The 15629-nt window shown below is 35.5% G+C and overlaps 1 protein-coding gene across 3 annotated transcripts in view; it reads left to right on the top strand.

The window, feature by feature from the left end:
- Positions 1 to 15629, top strand: part of ABCB7 (ATP binding cassette subfamily B member 7) — a 168629-nt gene that overhangs the window by 126142 nt on the left and 26858 nt on the right. For all 3 annotated transcript variants that reach the window (XM_055564930.1, XM_055564929.1, XM_055564931.1), the window contains 9 exons: positions 3974 to 4106; positions 5445 to 5713; positions 6267 to 6355; positions 6448 to 6535; positions 7353 to 7527; positions 8439 to 8596; positions 9723 to 9886; positions 10045 to 10174; positions 13443 to 13614. In XM_055564930.1, the coding sequence (XP_055420905.1) occupies positions 3974 to 4106; positions 5445 to 5713; positions 6267 to 6355; positions 6448 to 6535; positions 7353 to 7527; positions 8439 to 8596; positions 9723 to 9886; positions 10045 to 10174; positions 13443 to 13614 (1378 nt within the window). The remainder of the gene's footprint in view (positions 1 to 3973; positions 4107 to 5444; positions 5714 to 6266; positions 6356 to 6447; positions 6536 to 7352; positions 7528 to 8438; positions 8597 to 9722; positions 9887 to 10044; positions 10175 to 13442; positions 13615 to 15629) is intronic.

Consider the following 15629-nt stretch of genomic DNA (forward strand, 5'->3'; position numbering starts at 1 on the left):
GGAAGAAAATATTTACAAATCACATAACCAACAGAGGGCTATATCTAGAATATAAAGAATTCCTAAAATTTCAGTAGCAAAAAACAATCGAATATAGAATGCACAAAAGACACCAACATATTTTATCAGAGAGGATATATGAATCACAGAGTACATGCAAAGATGTTCAACATCTTTGCTGTTATGCAAACGCAAATTTAAACCACAATGAAATATCACTATACACCTATTAAAATAGTTTCAAAATTTTAAAAAACTGTGATGATACCAAATGTTGGTGAGGATGCACAGGAATTGGATCATTCATACTTTACTGGTAGTAATATAAAGTGGTACCAGCCACTTTGAAAGAGTATGGCAGTTTGTTAAAAAGTTCAGTGTAGGCTTACTGTATGATTTAGCAATTACCCACTTGGGCATTTATCATAGAGAAATGAAAACATATGACCACCTGTATGAAAATGTTCATTACATCTTTATTAATAATAGCCCCAAACTAGAAACAACCATAATATCCTTCAGATATGAGTGAGTGGTTGAATAAATTCTGCTACATCCATGGACTAGTACGCAGCAGTAAAAAGAGATGAGCTGTTGATAGATGTATCATCTTTGATGAAGGAATATAAATAAGTAGCATAAGGAAGTTCTTTTGTGGTGATGGTACAGTTCTATGTCTTGATTGTTGTGATGATTACATGGATCTGAACATGGGATAAAATTGCATAGAACCATATAGATAACACATACAAACCACACACACACACTAATACACATTTAAAAATGATGAAAACTGAATGAGTTCTATAGCCTAGTTAACAGCAATGTGCCAATGTACATTTTTGGTTTTGATACTGAACTGCAGCTATATAATAGATGCCATCATTAGGAGATGCTGGGTGAAGGGTTATGAGTCTCTGTACTACTTCTGCAACTTTCTGTCAGCCTATAATTATTTCAAAATGAACAGTTAAAAAATCACAGTTGTCTGAGATGATTTAAGCCTATTTCTGCTGAAGGCAGAATATTAGGTGGAAATCAGTATTTGCCACCACCACCACCCCCAGTCTCAGAATCCACCCGCCAAAGAAGGAGACCTGAGACGTGGATTTGATCCCTGGGTCAGGAAAACTCCCAGAGTAGGGAATGGCAATCCACTCCAGTATTCCTGCCTGGAAAATTCCATGGACTGAGGAGCCTAGCACAGTCCATGGGGCCACAGAGTCAGACATGACTGAGCAACTGAACACATCTTCAAAATATCACAAGCTCAGTGGAAACCACATGTAATGGTATACTAATGGTCTACATGTAGATAACATCTACCTGTAATCTTTTCCATTTCTTTGGTGTTTTTCCTTTTCTTTTAAAAATTACTTTTATGGGGAAACTGACAGTAATTAACAATTATCATTACAGGTGGTGTATGTTCTTAGCACCATGCTAACTACAGACAGATGACATTCAAATTCTTTATATGCTTATAAGGATGCTCTCAATTTGACCAAATGTAAATACATTTTCAAAAAACATAAAATTGCACAATTTTCTTGGTGATACATTAGTTTCAATGACAATTTACTCTAAGTATGGCAAAGATATAATGGGCTATGCATTGTGAGAATTGCATGCTAGCTGTAACTATTACTTTTTCTTGCACTCAAAAGTGTGGTGGTGTTTTAGTTGCTATGTCATGACTGATTCTTACAACCCCATGAACTGTAGCCTGCCAGGCTCCTCTGTCCATTTGATTTCTCAGGCAAGAATGCTGGAGTAGGTTGCCATTTTCTTCTCCAGGGGAAGTTCCTGACCCAGGGATTGAAGCCGTGTCTCTTGCATTGCAGGCAGATTCTTTATCATTGAGCCACCAAAGAGTCCCTGGTATACTGGAATGCAAGTGATGGGATTTAGCCTTATTATACAGAAAACCTGGAATCTGTTGAAATTTATTTAAATTACTTGTGCAAATTTATTTAAATACTTTTCAGCTGTTACCTGCTGTAACTGGTTTAAGTATTACACTTAAGAGTATCCATTTAGGATGGTGGTGGTGGTGGTGGTTTTGTCACTAAGTCATGTCCGACTCTTGTGACCCCATGGACTGTAGCCTGCCAGGCTCCTCTGTCCATGGGATTCTTCAGGCAAGAATACTGGAGTAGGTTGCCATTTCTTTCTCCAGCCATTTTAAGGTACAAAAGTAATTAAATACTATTGGCCCTGCCTTATAAGCTGCTGATATGGTTATGGTATACTGGAAAAAATTCTGAATTTCAAAGTAGACCTGGATTTTAATTCCAGCCCCGCTGCTTACTAAACAAGTCATTAAAAATCATAGAACCTGAGTTTTCTCAGTTTTAGAGGTAATACCCATTTCATTCAGCTCTCACCTTTGTGATAGGTACCTAGGCACCATTGCTACTCCTATAGCTATTTTTACAAAATATTTGTTTGTTGCAGAAGGTTTCCACTGATACACATGCACCTGGAGATAAAGTGAGTGATAAATATATGATAAAAATTATAAATGCTGTGCTTTAAACTATAAAAAAAAGAAAGGTTAGAAAACAGAAAGTGCCAAAAGGGCTGCAGATTTTAGAGAAGGCGTCAACGATAGGAATGAGATTAAAAGTGGGTTTTGAAGAACAAAGTGGAGAGGTAAATTGAGCAGGGAGACCATTTCAAGTAGAAGCAAAATGCCTAAGAATATATGATTATATGGGAATCAGAATTTAGAAATTTTTATGTTACTTGAAACCAACTATTTATTAGATTATATTTGGGAAGTTGTAAATCTTAAAGTTTTAAGCAATTTTTTCCATAGCATTGAGTTTTACAAATATTCCAACATCTGCTGTCTATTTTAATGATATTAAATGTTACAGTACCTACTTGGTTGCTAAGATATTTTTATACATTTGAAATCTTGATTGGTAAGGTTTACGTAGTTCCTGTCAGTTGTAGGTAATCTTAGATTTATTGACCATATTCTTTCTGTTTATCAAAGATGAATGATATAATAATGGAACTAACGAGAACTGGGATTTCATTGTTTTTGTTAAGTCTTATAAAATAGTTTTCACATTATTAATCTATATGAATTTAATTTCTTCAAAGAAAACGGCCAGCTTTACCAACTTCCTTTTTCTAAATGATGGTTAGTGTTTTTAACAGTATAACTTTATAGAAAATGTGAAATGTGAGTAAGTGATTGACTAACTTATCTTGAATATATGAAAGCATTGTACCCCTAATTTTTTTTTTTTTTTGGTGTATTCTCATGGAGAAATAGGTTGGTGTTTGAAAGCTTAATTTGGTATTCATTGGGTTTTGTTTTATATGGTATTGGAGCAAAGGGATTTTTTCTGGGGCAAATGTATCCATCAGTGTTGTTTCTTTTTCCCCTGCCAGTGGTGAATGAATCAGCCACAGATACTTAAAATTTATCTGCTTTTGAGATCCTTTTTGCTGTGTAATTTTGGTTTTACCATTATTTTGGTGAATAAATAATTTTACACATATTTATTGAACACCTTCTATCTACAAAGCATTGTACTCTTATGGGACAGAAAGAGGAATATGATACAGAATGTCAAGAATCTGGTAGAAAAGAAAAATATATACACAAGTAACTATAACATAAGGCAATTTGCTGTCATGAGCTCTGTAGGATTTTAGATAACAAAGAAAGAATTTTTGAGTGGATGATGGGGTGATTTCATGGAGGCAGGAGCATTTGACTAATGCACGTAGCTTGTAAATGAATATTAACATGGCAGTCAGTGTGAGGTAGGAATCCTGAAATGACAGCTCTCCTACTGCCAAAGATTTTGTCTTTATAAACTAGGAAAAATGATTCCATAGTAAATGGTTAATATCTAAACATTCCCATAAATGCTAGTTTAAGGTAAATATTTGTACTTTTGTAAAAAAATAATTTGTATATGATGGATAATTGCTACTTTTATGTTTTTAGGCCATGAATATTGTGGTTCCCTTCATGTTTAAATATGCTGTAGACAGCCTCAACCAGATGTCGGGAAACATGCTGAACCTGAGTGATGCACCAAATACAGTTGCAACCATGGCAACAGCAGTTCTGATTGGCTGTATGTGTGGTTCTTTAATCTGTCTACAGGTGTTGACTTTCTTCAAGAGGGTTTTATCATACTTGAGCATATGACCTTTTACCACAAACATAACTTAGCATTTTGGATATTTGTGTTATGTGCAATTTTTTTTGATATGTGATTTTTAAATGTTCTTTGTACTATATACTTTACAAAAATTATATAATAAAAGTTTCTAAGTTCTAGAAAACAGTAACATGAAATAAGACATTAAATTCATAACAGCCACTTCTAATAGACTCCTTATAAGATATCTTTTTAGTAAGACTATAGTTATATTCTTGCTGTTGTTGTTAGCTGTTAAACAGGAAATGGCTAAATAATGATATATGTATTCGGAGAAGGCAATGGCACCCCACTCCAGTACTCATGCCTGGAAAATCCCATGGATGGAGGAGCCTGCTAGGCTGCAGTCCATGGGGTTGCTAGGAGTCAGACACGACTGAGCGACTTCCCTTTCACTTTCCACTTTCATGCATTAGAGAAGGAAATGGCAAGCCACTCCAGTGTTCTTGCCTGGAGAATCCCAGGGACGGAGGAGCCTGGTGGGCTGCCGTCTATGGGGTCACACAAAGTCGGGCACAACTTACGTGACTTAGCAGTAGCAGTATATTAATATGTTTTTAAATTATATTCAGTAGCCATGACACAGATCTGCAATTTATAAAGAATATAATGCTTTGTGTCCCCATGCCGTAGAAAGGATACTCTGTGAGATTCAGACCTGAGTTGGGGCATGCTTAGTCAAAGCACTTGGATTTTTCAGGATATCAATTTTATCATTTGTTTCTTGGAAGAATTGAATTAGATCATAAAACCTCAACAGATACTGTGCATTTATCTATAATAAGACCTTATGGGCTCAGTTCAGTTCAGTCGCTCAGTCATGTCCGACTCTTTGCAACCCCATGGACTGCAGCACACTAGTCCATCACCAACTCCCAGGGCCTACTCAAACTCATGTTCATTGAGTCAGTGATGCCATCCAACCATCTCATCCTCTGTTGTCCCCTTCTCCTCCTTCCTTCAATCTTTCCCAGCATCAGGGTCTTTTGGGTTGCTATTTAGTAAAAGTATTTACTTGGAAAAAAATCTTTCAACATCTGGGACCTTATGGGGGTAAATAACAATGAAGGATTTTCATAGTGGTGGGAAAATTAATACTCACTAGGCTAGATGTTTTCTAGGTTTCTTTTAGTGTAAGTATTCTGTGATATGCTCATTCATTGTACAAACATTTTCTGAGCCCTTGCTGTTTTTTGCACTGCAACAATTCTAATGTTTTTGCACCCCATTTTTTCTTGAATGTATTGTTAGATGGTGTATCAAGAGCGGGAGCTGCCTTTTTTAATGAAGTTCGAAATGCAGTATTTGGCAAGGTAGCCCAAAATTCAATCCGAAGAATCGCCAAAAATGTCTTTCTCCATCTTCATAACCTGGATCTGGCTTTCCACTTGAGCAGACAGACAGGAGCTTTATCAAAGGCTATTGACAGAGGGACAAGGGGTATCAGTTTTGTCCTGAGTGCTTTAGTATTTAATCTTCTTCCCATCATGTTTGAGGTGACTCTTGTCAGTGGTGTTTTGGTAAGTAAAACATTTTTCATGACAACCTTTTATCATACATTCTTGTTAGTAGATGTTTAGTACTTGAAGCTTTTGTACTGTTGCATGCTGATGATTTTAAAGCAAAATTCCATGATGCCAGAAGGATTATGCAGTTTAATTATTTTGCCACAAACTTCAAAGGACTGTAGCTAAAGTCTTTTATCATGTTGTTGTTGTAAAGAGTTGTTCAGTTCTACACGTAGATCAGTCATTTAGCTAATGCTTGCAGTTTTTTTGTTGTTAGCAGACATTATGGTGTATGACTTTGGACTGGTATGCTCAGATTATCTAGGTTTCTTGCTATTCACCATTCATAACATTTTAGGCATAATTATTCACCGATTCATATTTTATAATTAAAAGATGTGTATAACTTAAAGTTGGTTTTCTAAGGTATTTGTTTTCTTACTTAGTTTTTCATATATACAACTTTATACCAACATATTTTTAATCTTTGAGGTTTGCTATTATATATTATAAACTATTTGATAGAAATAATGACTAAGCTCATTTCTTTTTTTGTCTTTTCCAGTATTATAGATGTGGTGCCCAGTTTGCATTGGTGACCCTTGGGACACTTGGTGCATACACAGCATTCACAGTTGCCATCACACAGTGGAGGTAAGGTATTCCCCAGAGGTCAGTCAAGGTGAAGAAATTAGTTATGCTTCTATAGCAGACATTCCATACCTATGCACATCTTTGTCTTACAGAACTAAATTTAGAATAGAAATGAACAAAGCAGATAATGATGCAGGCAATGCTGCCATAGACTCACTGCTGAATTATGAAACTGTGAAGGTAATACGTTTAATTTGACTTTTTCTTCCTTTCACACTATACTAAGATTTGTTCTGCCATTTAATATTATAGGTGCTGTAAGTTAGAGCTGCAGATTAGGATAGGATCTCTTGGTATGATGAAATAATAGTACTTTATTGTTTTTTCTTTTATTTAGGAGTTGCCCTTTCTTTCCACTTCATTTTTTGTGTGGCACCATCAGAACTTTACCTTCTAAATTAATTTATAAGTGGTGGTGACAGTTTAGTTAGCATTTGATTCAGAATGCACACTGAGTTTTGACTCTCTATCCTTCATAGTGCCTAGCATAGTGCTTTTCACTAATTCTTTCATTTATTTGTTCATTTTTCCATTTAACAAATATTACTGAATGCCTCTTGTGTGCAAAGCACTATGCTAAGTCCTGTAATGAGGAGGGCAGTAAAATCAATGATTGCTGTTTAATCCTTGCCCTCCCAGAATTTGCTAAGCATTGGGAGAGTTAAAGTATGCAAGTGATGACACAAGAAGGCATAATGTGGTGGGGGCAATGAAATTGTGAATTCGGAGAGTCTCAGGGGATCAAGGGAAGGCTTTATGAAGGAAGTCCCTTGACACCTTTTTATAGATCTTGATTTAAATTAACTAGGCATTCTTTAAATATTTTGGGGATGAATTTTATGGACTTTTAAAATACTGTCCATAGTGGAAAACTGCAGGTGTCCGATGTATTGAAAGTTAGTTTTTAAAATTTCCTGTGCAGTACAAAATTGTATCCATAGATGAAGTCTGATTCCAATTATACTTGTATATAATTAATATTTTATGTATTTTGTAGTATTTTAATAATGAAAATTATGAAGCACAAAGATATGATGGATTTTTGAAGACATATGAAGCTGCTTCATTGAAAAGTACCTCTACTCTGGCTATGCTGAACTTTGGTCAAAGTGCTATTTTCAGTGTTGGCTTAACAGCCATAATGGTGCTCGCCAGTCAGGGAATTGTGACAGGTAATAGAACTGTGGTTTTCACGTTTGTCAGTGTTTTATTTAACCTTTATAAATAAATATTAATGAAAGGAATATGTATTTTAGTCTTAAATATAAAGCATTTTTAATAAGATACTATAAAATCCTTGGAGTACTTTCATTTTTGTATCACAATATGTGTTCTTGATGGTATGTTGTTTTCTTTTGTTTAACGCTACAAATTTAGCACTAATTTTCTCATTGATTGGGATTGCTCTTTGTGGGTCTACAATCTGATTCTTTTAGGAGTAACATACTTTTTAGCATCTAATATTTCTAATTTCTCTTGTGGACCTGGAAAGAAGTGTAATTAACTTAGTGTTTAGTCCAAAGGACTAAAGTATAAGTGGTCTTATTACTAGTAACCCTTTTATCTATTAGCTGTTCATTTGTAAAACATTTCAAAAATAAACAATATCCTTACCTCTTTTCTGTAACTTGCTTGCTCAGTTAGGATTCTTTCTTTCACTATGAACTTAATATATGGTTTATCATTCCCAATCATGATATCCATTTGCTCCAATGTTTTAATTTATACTTTTAAAAAATTCTACTTTATATTATGCTAGTATCTTAGGAAGAAAGGAAAGATTTTCAGCCTTCCATTTCTGTCTGCATTTTTAAACCGTTCTTTCTGTTTTTTAAACCATTCTTTTTTCTTATATATCATGTGTAGGGTATGGGTAGGCTTTTCCCATTCCACTTAGCACATATCTAATTCCCTATATTTCTAAATTATGGGTTAAAATGCTTTGGAATTAGATTAGGCCTTACCGTTGCTGATTATGTATGTCTTCAACTGTATTCCACAGTAATAAACTGTAAACTTCTCTTAAACTGGAAAGTTCATGACATCTAAAGTATTTTTTTTTCTCTACCAACTGCATATTAAGGTACCCTTACTGTTGGAGATTTAGTAATGGTGAATGGACTGCTTTTTCAGCTTTCATTACCTCTTAACTTTCTGGGAACTGTATACAGAGAGACTAGACAAGCACTTATAGATATGAACACCTTGTTTACTCTACTCAAGGTAGACACCCGAATTAAAGTAAGTAATGTATTTAATACCTTTTTAAAAGCATATAAGCATCATCCCATAGTGGGATAACAGTCTTATATCACCATGTTAGCAAACTAATTTGTCTTTTGCAGGAATTGGGACTATAATGTGTATTAAAAGGCTGTTACAGCTTTGACTTCTATGTTTAGAAACCTTACAACATTAGCAAAGAATATTATACCTAGACACTAAATTTTGTTAACTTCAATTATTTGTACTTGCACTTGATTTACTTTTGCTAATAATGATACAAAATGTTTTTGCCTCTCCTTATATTCTCAACCTCCTTTCTCCCCTGCCCACCATCTCTCTTCCTCCCCAAAAACAAATTGATCAGAAATCAGAGCATTCAAGATTTTTGCCCTTAGCAGTGAGGGAAAAAACAGATCTTTAAAAGCATGCATAGAAGTGGTCTAACTCCACTTATAAACTTTCTCCTTTCCCATTATTTTCTTTTTTATCTCTGTGAGTTAGAAAATAAGAAAGCTATGGTACATATACACAATGGAGTATTACTCAGCCATTAAAAAGAATACATTTGAATCAGTTCTAATGAGGTGGATGAAACTGGAGCCGATTATACAGAGTGAAGTAAGCCAGAAAGAAAAACACCAATACAGTATACTAACGCATATATATGGAATTTAGAAAGATGGTAACAATAACCCTGTGTACGAGACAGCAAAAGAGACACTGATGTATAGAACAGTCTTATGGACTCTGTGGGAGAGGGAGAGGGTGGGAAGATTTGGGAGAATGGCATTGAAACATGTAAAATATCATGTATGAAACGAGTTGCCAGTCCAGGTTCGATGCATGATACTGGATGCTTGGGGCTGGTGCACTGGGAGGACCCAGAGGGATGGTATGGGGAGGGAGGAGGGAGGAGGGTTCAGGATGGGGAACACATGTATACCTGTGGCGGATTCATTTTGATATTTGGCAAAACTAATACAATTATGTAAAATTTAAAAATAAAATAAAATTTAAAAAAATGCTCTCAAATAAAAGTCACTATGATAAAACAAAAAAAAAAAGAAAAAGAAAATTATCTGCATAGCAATACTCTCGGCAGTGTATAAAGTGGCTTTTTTTTTTTTTTCTTCCCTGCTAGGACAAAACGATGGCATCTCCCCTTCAGATCACACCACAGACAGCTACGGTGGCCTTTGATAATGTGCATTTTGAGTACATTGAGGGGCAGAAAGTCCTTAATGGAATATCTTTTGAAGTCCCTGCAGGAAAGAAAGTGGCTATTGTAGGAGGTAGTGGGTCAGGGTGGGTAATTTAGTTGTTTATAAAATTTTGCATCATTGATTGATGATTCCCAATGTAATATTTTTTATTTGTCATAATAAAATGATGACTATAATTTAAAATTGGGGTTCCTTAATGCCAGTTGGAGCTATATAACCTTTCCTTGTTTTCTATTTCAGGAAAAGCACAATAGTGAGGCTATTGTTTCGCTTCTATGAGCCTCAAAAGGGTAACATTTACCTTGCTGGTCAAAATATACAAGATGTGAGCCTGGAAAGCCTTCGGAGGGCAGTGGGAGTGGTACCTCAGGTATTTAAAAAAGGAAAAAACCTATTTGGGGGAAGATTTGTTGGCTTGCTGAATCTTTTACTAGAATAATTTGGATCCAAGGAGTCAGTATATGTTAATTAAGTTGGAAGCGTTAGGCCCTACAGGCCATATTCTGTTACCAAAAAACATGAATTTAAAAATCTTCATGATGGGAAGATTTTTTTTAAGCCTTAGGAAGAAAACATAACATAGAGGAAAGAGCTCAGACTGGAGTCAGACAGAACTGATTCTAAGCCCAGCTTTAACCCTTATATGTTGTATAGTTGTAAGCCTCAGTTTCCTCATCTGTAAAATAAGGATACCATTTTTCTTATAGGACAGGATTAATATGGATTAGAGATATATGTGTAAAGCACCAAGTACAGTGTCCCTCACATAACTGTTCAGTAAATGAAAACTATTATTTGAGCAGTTTTTGACATAGTAAATCTATAAAAATTATAAAACAGTTGGGCTGCCAACTTCAAGTTGGTATGCCTTGTCCCCAAGTACCAAGCACAGTGCCTGACCCATAGTGAGCATTTAACAAGTATTTGCTGAGTGACTGTAGGGGGAAACAAGTTCAGAGTAAGCTCTGAGAAGATAAGGAGATAGTCCTATAGGTTATAAGTTTTTCTTATGCTGAAAGCCTATAGAGAGACCTGGGACTTAGTTGAAGCATAGGTGGTTTAGTTGCTAAGTCATGTTCAACTCTTTGCGACCCCATGGACTGTAGCCTGCCAGGCTTCTCTGTCCATGTTATATAGCTTGTAAAAGGTCCTCAACTGATCTGACGCATGCCACTCTGCCCTGTCCTCCCTTTCACTGAGAATCCCAAATTTGGAGTGCATGAGTCACCTAGGGAGATTTTTGAAATTCCAACTCCCTTTCACACACTGTTTATGAGGGCAGTGTGGGCCCCAGAAACCTGCGTTTGTGAATATGCCTCCTAGGTGTTTTTGATTTAGGTGATTTGTAGACTATATGTTCAATTATATTGAAAAATAAAGCATTTTATTCACTAAGGAAAAATATACATGGTCAATAAATGAAAGAAAAGATGCTCATCCTCATTAGAAATCTTAGTAATTAAATCAACAATGGTATACCACTTTTCACCCATCAGACCGGTAAAGATTTAAAAATTCATGATGTCTAGTTTGGGTAAGGCTATGTGAAATGGCCAGTCTCTTGCTGGAGGAAGCATACAGCTTTCCTGATGAGCAAATTGGCAGTATATAACAAGAGTCTGAAAAATATTTAGTCTTTATTACAGTAATTCTGCCTCTAGGAAGTTTTAGTAAGGAAATAAACAGAGAAGTGAACAGATCTTTATATGCTAAGCTGTTCATTATAGTTTGTTTATAATAGCAGAAGTTAGGAACAATATAAATATCATGTTTATAAAGAATATTGAGTATCATGGAAAAATACTCAGCTACAAAGTTTGTTGAAAAAGAATTTCCAAACAAAATGTAATATCTCCATTTTATAATATTTAATAAACACATGTAACAGAAAAAAATTGGAGAAAATACACCAACATGTTAATAGTAGTTATTGCTGGTTGGTGGGATTATGGATTATTTAATTAACTTTTATTTTACCATACATTTTGTATTTTTAACATTTCCAGTTACCATTTATTTTAATTTTTTTTCCAAATAGAAAATATTTAAAAATAAGTATTTTCTCTTTGCAGAACTTTAAACTCATTGGATTGAACTATCACCTCCATACAAGAAAAGTTTATATTAGTATTAGGTGTCAGATCAGATCAGATCAGTCGCTCAGTCGTGTCCGACTCTTTGCGACCCCATGAATCGCAGCACGCCAGGCCTCCCTGTCCATCACCAACTCCCGGAGTTCACTCAGACTCATGTCCATCGAGTCAGTGATGCCATCCAGCCATCTCATCCTCTGTCGTCCCTTTCTCCTCTTGCCCCCAATCCCTCCCAGCATCAGAGTCTTTTCCAATGAGTCAACTCTTCGCATGAGGTGGCCAAAGTACTGGAGTTTCAGCTTTAGCATCATTCCTTCCAAAGAAATCCCAGGGCTGATCTCCTTTAGAATGGACTGGTTGGATCTCCTTGCAGTCTAAGGGACTCTCAAGAATCTTCTCCGACACCACAGTTCAAAAGCATCAATTCTTCAGCGCTCAGCCTTCTTCACAGTCCAACTTTCACATCCATACATGTATTAGGTGTAAAAGTTATTAAAATATGATTTGAAATAATATCTGTAACTCTAGGGCTGATTATGATATTAAAGATCTTAATTGAGTGTACTGGTTAATGTTAATCAATAGAATCATTTTGTTTCATCTTACTATTGCCTTACAACCATTGGATACTGAAAGAAAAGTGGGAGGTAGATACTTGCATTAAGTAAATTAGCTTTAGTGTGCCATGTCAGAATAAATTGAAATATCAAATGAATGCTTGCAGTGAACTTTCTCCCCCAAAAAATCTATAATGCATAAATTCTTTGTTTTCTGTGTTTTAAGTCCAATTTAAAAGCTTCTGAGATATTAATATATGAAATATATTCAATTTCATTAGTAATAAGAGAAATGCCAATTTAAACAAAAACCACATTTTACCCTTAAAAGTACCAACAATGAAAACTTATTAATATCCAGGGTTGTTGAGGATATGGGGACCTGGCACCCTCATACATTGTTGGTTGGAATATATGCTGTTGGAACATTTTTGAAAGACAGTTGGGCCATACTATCCAAGGGTAAATGTATGCTTGTAACCCAACAGTCTGCTTCTGGGAATCTTTCTTACAGAAATACATGGGTGTGTATAAGTCATTATATAATGATATTTTATTTCAACATTGTTTACAGTAGCAAAAGTTTTAATTAATATCCATCAGTATAGGAATGGATAAGATAAATATGATACATCCTTAGTATCACAAAACTGTTAAAAAGAATGAGGTAGGTTTCTGTTATTGACATGAACAATCCCCAGTTGTGTTAAGTGAAAAAAGCAACTTATATAGTATGGCCCCACTTTTGTTGGGAAAAAAAAAAGGTGTATGTTTAAGCATATAAATGTATCAGAAAAAGTTTGGAATGATACACAACAAATGGTTCATGGTGATTGGCTCTGGGAAGGGAAATGAAGCAGGCATGAGGGATGATATTAATAAAAGACCCCTTTTATCACATTTTACTCTTTATGTCTTTACTATTGTTTGAATTTTTAAAATATGAAACATGCGTATCTATGTGTGTATATATATAAATCTGGTCCAGGATGCTGTCCTCTTCCATAATACCATTTACTACAACCTCTTATATGGAAACATCAGTGCTTCACCTGAGGAAGTATATGCAGTGGCAAAATTAGCTGGACTCCATGATGCAATTCTTCGAATGCCACATGGATATGACACCCAAGTAGGGGAACGAGGACTCAAGCTTTCAGGTAATCAAAGATTTTAGACCTGGCCCCCACTTATATTCACCCTTCAAACATTAATTTGTCAGAACCATTTACTAGAAAATGTAATGACAGAGTACAAACCTAATGCTTATCTAGTCTCTTTTGGCAAAGTTCCCAGTTTCCTGTCTATCACTGTAAACAATTCAACATGCCAGAAGTAACTGTTCTGAAATCATGCAGGTCTCTTTTTTTTTTCCACTCACAGCTGCAAACACTGTAAGTGCTTAATAGGAAGTTACTGATACATGGTGAGATCAGTGTTAACTTCTTACCTTAAAGGAAAGCCAAGATCATCATTCATACGGGAAAGAAGTAAGAGTAGAGACAAGTAATTTGATAGTAAATAGTGTATCTTCTCATAGCTCAGCTGGTAAAGAATCTTCCTACAATGCAAGAGACCCCAGTTCAATTCCTTGCCCACTCCAGTGTTCATGGGCTTCCCTGGTGGCTCAGATGGTAAAGAATCCACCTGCAGTGTGGGAGACCTGGGTTTGATCCCTGGGTTGGGAAGATCATGGAGGAGGGCTTGGGAACCCACTCCAGTATTCTTGCAAGGAGAATCCCCATGGACAGAGGAGCCTGGCATGCTACAGCCCATGGGGTTGCAAAGAGTCAGACATGACTGAGCAACTAAGCACAGCAGTGTATCTCCTTATAATTTCTTAGATTATTATGGAATGTTTTCGATAACTTTAGACTTCCTTATACTTGGTATACTTCTTTATAGCCAGCTTCATTTTCCTGTCTTTGTTGGTTCAGTGACCAAGTAAATTTCAGGGCTTCTGCATTTTAAGTGTTTAATTATGAGATGATTATTAAGTTTTATAATGGATTATCCTAAAATGATTGAATTTTCTTGAGGATTCATAAAAATGTTTCTTTGCCCTGAATTATTTGAATTCTGAAAGTATGGTGATAACTAGTGCCTGAAAGTGTTAATGTAACTTATATAAACATGCTACACTCTTTGCATTTACTCTTCATTCTAGTTTAGTTTGGGGGGGAGCTTTATAGATTACAAATGAGGGTAAGAAAAAGAGAATGAAGAATATCCACATGAATTTTAATGAATCTTATTTCTCATTATAAACCAGCATCACAACATTGACTAGGTACATACTGTGTGCTAGCAGCTTGCAAGAATACTGGAGTGGGTAGCCATTCACTTCTCCAGGGGATCTTCCCAACTCAGGGATTGAACCCTGGTCTCCTGCATTGCAGACCAATTCTTTACTGTCTGAGCCACCAGGGAATCTTTTATACTTCCAACCAAAGTTTTATGTAAGATTGATGGCCTTAGACCTATGAGAGTCCCAATGAAGAAAGAAAGGTTGCTTTCTTTTCTTTAGAGTATATTTAGGAATAATTGTGGGTTTGTACATTGTGAAAGAAAAAGCATTGGACTGGGAATTAGTCGAGTCTTGTTAGATTCTGCCAGAACTTGCTCTGTGACCTCGAGCAAATCACTTAACTTTTCTGGGCCTCTGTAGTCTTTCTGTTTTAAAATTCTGCTGTGCTAAAGCCCTATAGCAAAGAACTAAGGTGAAATAAGAGGTCCTAGGATACAGGCTTAACATTGACGAGTGCTGTGAAAATAATAGCTTTCTGTAAAAAAAAAAAATCTTTCAGAATACTGGCTAAATGGTACTTTGTTATATTAAGAAATAAATTTAGATATTCGTAGTTTCATGTCTTTAAGTTTTCAGACTTCATATATTGAATTTGTTTTTGGCTTTGTGGATTCTGTCATATTGGAATTTTTCTACCTGAAGTCATTGTTCATTGGGAAGTAATATAAAGTACATATAAAATAATGTATGTCATGAGCATATTTTTGGTGAGAGAAGTAATTCTAGAATCAAAATTATCACCTCCCCTCTTTGTTCTTTTCACCTGCCATGAAGTCAGAATCCAGAATTACATTAATGTTCCAGGGAATATAGTTTGTCAAGGGATATTATATATGAACATAGACTCTTAAAACTGGGTAAAATGAA

The sequence above is a fragment of the Bubalus kerabau genome, chromosome X (genome assembly GCF_029407905.1).
Source record: "Bubalus kerabau isolate K-KA32 ecotype Philippines breed swamp buffalo chromosome X, PCC_UOA_SB_1v2, whole genome shotgun sequence".
Taxonomy (NCBI): domain Eukaryota; kingdom Metazoa; phylum Chordata; class Mammalia; order Artiodactyla; family Bovidae; genus Bubalus; species Bubalus kerabau.